Source organism: Cotesia glomerata, linkage group LG5 (assembly GCF_020080835.1).
Source record: "Cotesia glomerata isolate CgM1 linkage group LG5, MPM_Cglom_v2.3, whole genome shotgun sequence".
Lineage (NCBI taxonomy): Eukaryota > Metazoa > Arthropoda > Insecta > Hymenoptera > Braconidae > Cotesia > Cotesia glomerata.
In genome coordinates, this window is record NC_058162.1 from 3,149,532 (window position 1) to 3,161,127 (window position 11,596).

The window sequence follows — 11,596 nt, forward strand, 5'->3', positions numbered from 1 at the left end:
ATCTTCAAAAACGTATATGCTTATATTTTCAAAAACGTCAATATTTAAGAAGGTACAGTGCAATTTAACAAAATTCATTATTTAATAAAGCGAAATTTTTGTTTATTTATAATTCACAAGTCACGGTAGTAACATAGTGACTAATCATATTACTAGCTGCGATGGTAATAATTACCATCATGATTGTAGAATTTACAATCAACATGATTTTAGCGGTTAACATATATTATAATTAAGTTTACCAGCCAGATGGTAATAATTACTATCCAGATGGTAAATGTAACTATCTGGATGGTTCAGTTAACAATTTGGATAGTTTTTATAATCATTCATACTAAGAAGCCTGTTTTTACAATACTCGGATAGTTGTATTTACCATTAAATTCTCTCCGTGTGGTAAATTCAAATTAAAAATAATAACATATAAATTTTTATAATTAATATAATCTATTCAAAACTGTGATTATAAGCTTCTCAATTAATCTCTTTTGGATTCTGTCTTACACTGAGGAATATTTTGTCAGAGGATATTATATTGGGGGATCTTTTGTCCTTTGTATATTTAGTCGGAGGCTGAAATGTCGCGATATCGAACAAAAATATAATTAAACATTAGAGTTGCGGAAAAAATTAACTTTTTTATATTTTTCGGTTGAAAAAATTTCAGGAGTTACTTAAAATTCTTAAAAATTATTCAAATAGTCAAAAATTGAATTTTTTTATGTTAATAATTTTTTTTCTCTTCGTTGCAATATTTCCTAGGTTAAAAATTATATAAAGTTAAAAAATTTTAAGTCAATACTTTTATTCTTAAAGCTTACTTCTGATTCATCTATTATTCTTAATGGATGCATCATAAGAAAAAGTTTTTATTTATTCATCTTATTTTCCCAGTAAATTTTCTTAATTATAATACATTTTTTTCCGTGTGTTATTAAACTAAAAACACTTTTTTTATCTTTGAGACCGTAATATGTTTACCATGAATACCCGATTAGATAAAACATTTCACAACTTACTTTAATTTTTACTTGATAATGAATTAAAAAAATAAAATAAACAAGTCAATCCCAATCACACATCTAATTACCCAAAAAATCAAACGTCGTCATTTTCTAATCATAATTACAATGAACGCATATCATATGATATTATTTTATGCTCTAATTATAGTTTTTTTGTAGTAAGTTATAAGTACAATTAATGACTTATAGTTATAAAAATACTGACGGCAGGAACCATTAGTGTTCGATAAGTCGGTGACTAAGTCTCTTATATTCAATTAAATTAAATTTTATTTTTTCATGAGTATGGTATACATTAAAAAAAAATGATTTTAAAAAGCTTCACGTGTTTTTTTGCATTTCTTGCAGTATATATCTCGCAAACCACATCGATCACCGTTAAAGATATTTATAATATAAATACAGTGAGCAAATATGTAGACGCAATCCACGAACAGGCTTTAGCGGTAGAAGTTCCAAAAAATGTAACTGACGAAGAAAAATATCGAGTTCTGAAAGAAGTTTTTAACTATATGGTTACAGTTCTAGAAGAGTTGAATGCTGTCACAACCGATTCTAAGCGTAATTTCTGGCCCTTGGATTTACCGGAATTTCTAAAGGTGTTCGATAGAGAAAAAATGAAGCACAATTACTTCCCACCAAGCTTCTTGAGCTCTTTCACGGGAATAATTAGTGAAAGATTTAGAACGATCGATGTTCACGTAGGCTCGATTTTTGACATAAAAAAAAATTTTTTTGATAACAAACATGATCTTTGTATATTTGTACCAAAACTTTTGATATTTATTAACACTGATGAACGGTTTCCGCATGAAGGGATTGATGAAGAGTACTTGAAATTGCTTGATAATATAGCAGCGCAGATGACAGTAAGTAAAAATACATAGAAATTTTTGAGAATAATATTAATTGATAAAAATTAATTATAATTAATTTAAATCAGGATGTTGTAGACCAAATTGATGTTATGTTTTTTATTTCATTTATTTTAACATGCACCCGAGTCAAAAAAATGAACTTAGATGAGCTTGAATCAATTGTTTTTATAGCAATTAAATTCATCTAAGTTTATGTTTTCAACTCGGGCATGTTAAAATAAATGAAATAAAAAATATATCAATTTGGTCTACAACACTCTGATTTAAATTAATTATACATTTAGAAAAAAAAATTACTACTCTTGAGAAAATTTTCTTGTCACAAGAATATATATTCTTGATAATTATCAAGAATATATTTTCTTGTCTCAAAAATTAATCGAATTATTTTTTGTTTAATTCAAGTGAACCCATTCGTTTGTTAATTTATCAAAATTAATGCCAATATTTTATTATTATGATAGATATTTATATTCTTTTGCAAAAAAACTAAATTTATTTTAAAAGATTCTTGAGCCAAGAAATTATTTTCTGGACACAAATTTTTTTTTTCTCAGTCTAGAAGAATTTAGACCTTATTAGAGCAATAATATGAAAAATTAATTATTGCAGGGCGGAATCCAACACAGGTTTTGTCACAAATCAACTTCACTTCACCAAGGAATGCTAGATTATTTCCGGCAGGTTATGACAGCGTACTTGAAAAAATCAGTTATGATCTATTATCTCAATATCATTCATGCTAGATGTACAAACGGTAATGACTAAAAAAAAATCAACCTAGTTCATTTTTTAATTGTATAAAAAACAAAAGTTACCCGAGTAAAAATGATATCATTATTTTTTACGGAAAAATAATAAATTTCGTTCGACCGCCGCACCACCGCTGCACCACCGCCGCACCACTGCTGCACGACCGCCGTTTGGCGGACTATTACGCCGCATGCTAAAAATTTACTCCCCCTAGCATCGCCGCACCAATGCTAAATCATACCTACAATTTCACAAAAAATGGTATCATAATTAATTTATCACGCAATAATTAATTAATAAATAATGCGATTAGAAATCTTAATCTAAGACCTATTGATCAACCTCCTTTTAATCAAATGCCTAATATTAAAAAAAAAAAATTTTTTTAAATCAGGCCAAAGCACCGCGAAATTATTGATTTTTTAGTCGTATTGTTGATGTAGATTTTTAATTTCGTCCTCGGGTTGCACATAAGCGGCACGCCTATCGAAATACTCTGAAAGAATTTTAAAAATTGAACTGTGATGGGATTCGAACCTGGATTGTCTGCATGGAAATCTCGAACATTGCCAACTGCGCTGCAAACCATAGTTAACTAAAAAAATTTAGTTAAGCTATTTGGTTGATCATCAACAAATATATTTATTTCAATGTATATACCATCAAACAGCGGTATGGTGCGGCGGTGGTGCAGCGGTGATGTCGCGGTGGTGCAGCGGTGGTGCGGCGGTCGAACGAAATTTATTATTTTTTCGTAAAAAATAATAATTTTATTTTTACCCGGGCGCGTCACAGCTGTGGTGCGGTGGTGGTGCAGCGGTGGTGCGGCGAATAGAAATTTATTTACTTGTCACGGCGCTGATGCGGCGGTAGTGCGGCGAATAGATAAATTATTTACTTGTCACGGCGGTGGTGCGGCGTTGATGCGGCACTTGTAAAATAATCAAAATTGTCACGGCTGTAGTGCAGCGGTGGTGCGGCGCTTAAAAATCCGTGCAGCGGTGTTGCGGCGGTGGTGCGGCGGAATTCTGTTTTTACTCGGGTACTACATGGTTCAAGAAAAACATTATCATTCTTGTTTTTAAATATTCAGAAAATAAAACTCGTGAAAAAATGTCCTTATGTGAACATATTGGGCCTGATCTAGTTATATACGACCATATCAGACCTAGTATGGATATATCAAGTCATATCAAGACCCACTTCGTCAAGTGTGTCCATATTAAATGGCTTAATACACCCATAAATTTTTTTTTGGTATTCAGAATGAAAAAACTTGTTTAACCAAAAGTATAAAATTGTTGAAGGAAAACGAAATGATTGTTAACGTTAGAGAATAATATTTTTTCAATGATATATTCTAAAAATGATTTTATTATAAGATTAAAAATATTTTTCTTAAATCAAATACCTTTTTTTTTAGTGCAATATTTTAGAAATCCTAATTTGTTATATTAATTTTTTTTATCATAAAGACAACCAAAAATCCTGGATGTCAAAATACGTAAAAGAAATAAAAAACACCTTCAGAGTGAGCATCATCCAAACCATGTGCGTCCTCAAAAATATCAAGCACTCAATGTTCAGATGCGACCCCCAGTTCAACACCACAGGTAATTACTCATACACTTTAGATCTTGCATCATTCCTGATGGTATTTGAATTTCTTAGACCGACAGAAAACTCATTACGAGCTGGAAAGAATGATGCAAACGGTGATTATCAAAGAAGAAGACTTAACTACCGACAGATCCTGCAGCCACAATTGCGATTTAGAGTTCATAAAACCGAAGATCAATCTCACCGAATGCGCGGATTATCGGGATTGTCAGTATATTGAGGGTGGTTACGAAATTTGTGAAGTAAGTAGCTTTTAAGTCATCAATTATTTATTTTATTTTTATTTTTTAATCTTTATTTTTTCTAAAGACTGGTTTTTATATATTTTTAGTTTATTGGCTGTCCAGTCTAATACAACAATTTTTTTTCTCTAATTTTTTCGCAATATTGTTAGTCTGTATTTCCCTCCAGGCATAAACAATTTATCTACAATTCATATCTAAATTTGTCATTAAAGATAAATTTGACGGAAAAAATAATTTGGACGGCCCAGACCAGGACTCGAATCTGAATCTTTTGGTTACGCGCCAAAGGCTCTACCTGTTAAGCTATCCGAGACACTGTCCACAATTAGAGAAAAAAATTGTTGTATTAGACTAGACAGCCAATAAACTAAAAATATATAATTTATTTTTATTACTACTTTTATGAGTGACACAAGTAATTGAATATCATAATTAAACTCTGTCAGGCTAATCCAAGAAGTTCAAGACTCTACCAATGGGTTGTGGATGAAAAAGGTGTTTTCTACGGAGACAATTCGACAGATCTTTGCTTGAATAATATTGTTGAGAGATACAGTAAGTTGTCATTCACCAAATTCCGTTGGTGCGATTACTGTGTTTGTACTTGTGTCAAAAAGCCGTCTAAAAACCGGGATATCATTGCTGCGATTAGTTTGCGGGACCAAGTCAGTGATATGCGTAAAAACTTGTAAGTACTTTTGATTGATACACGGAAAAAAGTAAACTGTGATAAATAATAGTAGATTTATAATAAGTAATGATCATCTGGAAAAAATTATCATTTCAAAAAGTAAAATCGTGATTTTAACAATCACTTTATAATATTTATCATCTAAATGCGACGATTTATTATTTACATGTTAAAGTATAATAATTAAGAATTTTAACTTTGATATTTATCATTTGGTACCTAAAAAATGATCGCATGATATGTAAAAAATATAAACTACAGTTACTTAATTTCTATACAAGCAACGTCAATATTTACAAAGTAAAATGGTAAATTTTAAACGCAACGCTAAAAATCAAACTATAATTATTGATTTGCTTGGACTGGTAAAATATATATTTTAAGAGTAGAATTTTTACTGTTTCAAATGTTAAATTCTCCGAGTGTGAGACCTTCTCCTTTTCCTCATAATATAGACTATATATTGAAACGGCAATTTTTACTGTTTGAAACTGTAATTTTTTAAGATGAGAGAGTTGTTATTTACTATAGTGACAGCTACTAATCACATTTTCGATATTAAATTATAAATTGTGGTTTTTACACTTTCTAAATTAAGTTTTGTAATATTTACATTTGAACCAACTCGATGTCCACTGTACTGTTTGAAACAATAAAAATTAACCGGAATCCGAGTGAATTTTACAGTTTACTTTTTTCCGTGTAGCAAATGATTTTTGTGATATTTTCATTAAAAATTCTTTCGTTTTTCAGAGTGGTTGTAGGCGTAAGGTTTATAAAGAAGGATCACATGATCCAGGTCCAGATAAAAGAAGGAAAGATCAGGCCCAGAAGATTTATAGATCACGGCGTATGGAAAGAAACTGAAAAATTCTTCTATGATTACTGGAAAAAAACTCTCTTTGTTATAAATGATGACGGGACTCAAAGTCTACTTCAATTGGGAATTGATTACGCTCTTCCCGAAGAAATCCACTTCGACGATTTGGTGGCTCCCGAAGGATGCGTTGTCACGGGAGTCAGATTTAGATTCGCTGGTGACTCGCTAGGTTTTCCCAAGAAAATCAACGGGCCTATTCAGCTGCAGATCAGAGTGACACCTTTCGATTACTTCACGGGAAAATTGAAGGACCTTACTGAGACCAAGTGGATCGTTCCGGAATTTAAAGCAACGAGGTAATTAAAATCTTGAAATTGAATTCATTTGCAATTTTTTTATTTTACCTTTTTATGTTGCATTTTTTAGGAAAGAATTGGCGCTGACGGAACCAGATTTACCGACAAAGTCCTCCGTGAATAAATTGAACTCTAAAACAGACCAGTTCGTCAAGTTCAAGGCTTCGGATTTGAAGAAAGACGTCGGGCAATCAACAGTACCGTTTTTTGATGCTCAAGAAGCTGAAGAAGAACATGAGGCTCCTTTGGGAGGAGTTGGACTTATTCATCGTGGCCAAGAAGGTTTTGGAGGATTCTTGGCATTTAGAGTTTTCGATTTAGATCTCACGAATAATTTCATTGGGACTTATGATTGAAGACTTGCATTGTTTTATTAGATATTCTTGAAGAATATTATTGATAAAATTTATTATTTAGAGTTTATATGTAGAAAAACTTTATTATAAATCATAATTTAAAAAAAATAACTTATTTTTACAGTATCAGATTATAATAAATGTTATTTAAGGAGATCCACGCGAAGTAGTCAAATTTTTAAAACTTCCTGAAAATTGGTCAGTTCAATCTATGTAGCCTAATAATTAATAAAACAATTAAAAAGCAGTAGGTTCCTGGGAGATTTAATCAAATAATTAGGTTTGAAAATTGTAATTTTTACATGTAGGTAAATGGAAATTCCCTCAGCTGTGTATTTGGTTAAGAATTTAATGCAATTAACGATTTAAAAAAAATTTTATTTTCATTGAATTTGATTGAAAAAATAATAAGCTAAAGATTAAAACAATAAAAAAGTAGCTTTCTGAACGTATTACGGAGATATTTTATATTTTTTATGAAAAATCACAAGGAACTTCCGTTCTTTTAAGTCTTATATTTGACTTGGCAACACCGCTTGCGCAGTCACTCGGCGCATAAGTAACCGCGGTTTTTTAAATGCTAGAAAATCTTAGTCATTTTAGTTAGACAGTAAACATAAATAAATTTTAAGGTTAGGGAACTTTTGCGGTGTTGTCAAGTGTATACCGGTAATTCAGAGTGCTACATTTTTTATTAGTCATTTAAATGTTAATAATTATTTAATGAGTAAATTTTTCGGAAATTTCCTCAAAAATGTTATTAATTAATTTAAAAATTAATTTTAAGATGCATAACAAAAGTATTTCTACGTATTATTTTTTTATAGACATTCTTTACACTATCAGGGTACTTGGATCTCCTTAATGATGATTAAATAATTTAAGTCACGATTAAAATTTTGTTAATTGATCTACAAAGTTTAATAATTTTTTTTTTTAACTAATAATTGATGATTTTAATTATGACACGTAATGAAATCATGATAGACACATTTAATTAGTGTAACGCCATTATAACATCGTTATAGTCTTTGAAAAAGACATTTAGAACTCATAAAGTAACATCAATTAATTAAAAACGCAAAAGCAGTTAATTAAAAATCTATAAAATATGATTGATAAGACAACTAAAACGTCAGATCGGATGATGTTTTTCAATTATAACATTATTACCACTTACTACCAACATTATTAACACTTACTACTAACATTATTAGAACTTTACCTAATTATTATAGTAGAAGTATTTTTTCAAAGAAACCACAAGTAGATTTATTTATTATTATTAACAGAAGCTATTATAATTTAAAGGTGGCGCTGCATGAGAAGTTGTTTGTTTGTGTGTTTTAGATAGGAAGTATATATTACTGAAGCACTCTATAAGTAAAGTAGTGAGTATCGATAAGTATTGGAAGAATTGAATTCAAGATTAAAAATTTTAAAACAACATAAATAAATCAGCCATGATTTATAAAAGTTATTTAGTGTTATTCGTATGCTTTTTTGTCCAAAATCTCGCGACTGGAATGAATTTGCATGATTTAAGTAGCATAGAAATATTTATTAACAATGTTCACAAAAGAGCATGGTCATATTATCAAGTGGAAAATGCAATAATCAACGGCGATGAGAAGGAGGATATTTTGAAAGTGATATTCTACGATTTTACAAAAATATTGACAGAGTTAAACAATATGTCTGCTGATTCGCGAAATGTATTATCATCGGGCGGTTTAGTTTCTTTAATTTCTACTTTGGAAAAATTTGACCGTAAGAATGGTTATTTTTTTAATCTCAATCTTTCTGATAAATTGACGAAGATATTCAATATAAGTGAAACAATAAATTTATACATCGAGCCGCTGTTACAATTGGGGACCAATAATATTTCTGATATTGAAGATGTGCTTAAATTCTGTCCAACTGATGCAAACGCTGGACAAAACGATCAATTCAAATATGAAAAGCAGATCATTCTCAAGGAATACAGAGAATTTGTTGAGAAACTGACGACAGAGATCAAGGTAAGTATCAATAAAGAAGTATCTTCATGAAATGAAGACGAGCAAAAATAGAAAAAGTTTTATTGATTTCAGTATAAAAATAAAAGTAATACCTGTGGACTAACAACTTCATTGAACGAAGCAATTTTCGTTTATTTTCATAACGTTATTGCCACGTATTTAAAAGAGTATGTATTACTTTACTTCATTGACATTATTGATACAAGATGTCTTGATTGTAAGTACAAAGATTATTAATTGCCCCAAAAAAATATAATATTATTTAATAATAATTTCAATAACTAATATCTCAACAGCGAAAGCAGCTCCAATATTAACTTTTCGCCGAAACGAAACGCTCATTGAATTAAATAAAAGCATCAAATTAACCAAAAAATTTCTTGCTACGTCTAATTACAACATCCACAATTGTGACGCAGATTATAAAAATAGTAATTAACAAAAAATATTTATTCATTTGTATAACAACTGATTAGACAAATTTAAATCATCTCTATTGAATTTTCATTTTTTTTAAGCGATTGGTGAGCCGTACTACGAATTGAAAGGCATGATAGAAACGATGATTATTGCAGAAGAGGATATGACAATCAACAACGATTGCTATCATAATTGTGATTTAACAAAAATACGATACTATTTAAAATATGACCAGTGTCAGGAATATGGTAGCTGCAAATATATTGGTGATAAGATTGATTTCTGCAGAGTGGTAATGAGCACTTCTCCATTCACCAGTTGCTAATTTTTTAATAATAGTAACGTTATTTGTTAACGAAAATTTCTATTTAAGCCCGATAAATGGAGCTTGAACCGATACCAATGGATCAAAGGCGATGATACTATTTACGGTTCCGGTTATCCACATTGTAATAAAACGATAGGAACAATATCAAGTTCTTATTCATGGTGGCCACCCTTCAGTAATTGCGATTTCTGTGTTTGTACTTGTAAAAAAAAACCTAAATCTGCGATTAACACTACTCCCGCAATAAGTTTCAGGGAACACGTTACCGACATTGACAACAACATGTAAGTATTCAAATGCTTTTTTTGTTAATTGCCACGATTTGTAAGCTTCTCTGTTTAAGAGTACTGATTGAAAAGAATTGAGAAGCGATCACTTCATGTCAACTGTATATGTATAATAAGGTGTGCCATAATATAACTTTCGTAGAGAACCTTTTAAAATTAAAATTTTGAGTTCCGCTTTTAACAGGGGGTGTGTTCCGGCATTTTCTGAGATATTCTGAGGTGAGATGATATATTTGATTTTCATAGAATTTTTTAACAAGAGCTTAGTTTGGGCATTTCCGCTGAAAATTCAAAATTTGGCCAGAAGTACCCAATTAAATCTCCTGTTAAAAATTCTATGAACATCAAATAAATCCTCTCATCCCGAAATATCTCAGGAAATGCCTAAACACAGCTGCTGTTCTCTACGGAAGTTATATTTTGGCTCACTCTATTGTATGTATACAAACAAAAGAATTGAAATTATTGAAAAGAATTCGAATTTTTTATCATTTTAAATTCTTTTCAATCAATATTTTCAAACAAGGTTCAAACACTCGCTTTTGCAGGATCATCGTTGGCCTCAGATTCGTCGAAAAGAACGAATTGATTCAGATACAAGCCAAAGAACGAAAACTGAGGGTCAGAAGCTCCGAAGACAAAGCTTCTTGGAAAAAATTAGAAGATATTCATCACAATTCACCTTCAAAAGGATATCACATCAAAAATCCGGATTTGAGTTTTTCTACCCAGAAAGAGGTTGACTACGGCTGGGCAGATAATATGAATCTTGATGATTTGATAGCACCCAAAGGGTACGTTGTTACAGGAGTACGCTTGAAACCAGCTGAAATGTTCTTTGAAAACGCTTCTATCATGACAACTGGAAGCATACAGCTCCAAATACGCGTCACACCTTTTGACTACACAGAGGGTGTGCTTGTCAACAAAAATAAGACGCATTGGATCAAAAAATCAGACTATTTCCACAAGTACGTTATTTACTGACTTTCTGATGTTTAAAAATGTAAAGTGTTCTGAATTTATTGCTTTTTTTTCAGACATTTGTTACCGCTCGATAATCGAGATAAACCGACAAAATCACCTGGGAATAAGATCGATTCAAAACCAGACCAGTATGTTAGCTTCAGAAGCTCGGATTTAGAGAAAGATGCCGGGTTATCTACGGTACCGTTTTTTGATGCTCAACATGTTGAAGGTGATCCTGAATTTCCATTGGGAGGAGTTGGGCTTGTGCATCGGGGCCATAAAGGTTATGGAGGATTTTTGGCGCTAAAAATTTATGATCTCAATCTTTCAATGTACTTTAATGATAAGTCCAATACTGTACTGTAAATAATTTTTCATGTATTTTGCTTGTTTCCGAATTAAATTTCATCTGCCAAATTTCGGTAAATATAATTTTAATTTTCTTGAATTCTTGATTGGTAGAAGGTACCAATATTAAAGCCATATTAAAGCAAATTTTAAGGGAGTTGGGAAAGAACGGATAGGGGAAAGGGGGGGACCTACTCAGTGGGAATTTTTCCGTAATTGAAAAAATAATCAGACAGCCCAGACTGGGAATCGAACCCAGATCTCTCGGTTACGCGCCAAGGGCTCTACCAGTTAAGCTATCCGAGACAAGTACTGACTACTTTATTCAGTCACGTATATAAGACCCACCGAGCAAACAACGCCACCGTCCATCTTACGGTAAAGAGCCATATTAAAGCAAATTTTAAGGGAGTTGGGAAATAATAATGATTTCGGATGAAAATAAAGTTAGCCGACATCTAAAAAATTTTATGATT

The 11,596-nt window shown here is 31.1% G+C and overlaps 2 protein-coding genes across 3 annotated transcripts in view; one reads left to right on the forward strand and one right to left on the reverse strand.

The window, feature by feature from the left end:
* LOC123265956 (A disintegrin and metalloproteinase with thrombospondin motifs 9) overlaps positions 1 to 11,596 on the reverse strand; it is a 158,203-nt gene that overhangs the window by 50,016 nt on the left and 96,591 nt on the right. The gene's annotated exons all lie outside the window — the stretch shown is intronic.
* Positions 1,252 to 6,753, forward strand: LOC123265957. Its single transcript, XM_044729954.1, has 7 exons — positions 1,252 to 1,894; positions 2,516 to 2,660; positions 4,132 to 4,269; positions 4,328 to 4,518; positions 4,968 to 5,209; positions 5,966 to 6,388; positions 6,459 to 6,753. The coding sequence occupies exons 1-7, from the start codon at positions 1,331 to 1,333 to the stop codon at positions 6,742 to 6,744; spliced, it is 1,989 nt and encodes a 662-aa protein (XP_044585889.1). The 5' UTR covers positions 1,252 to 1,330; the 3' UTR covers positions 6,745 to 6,753.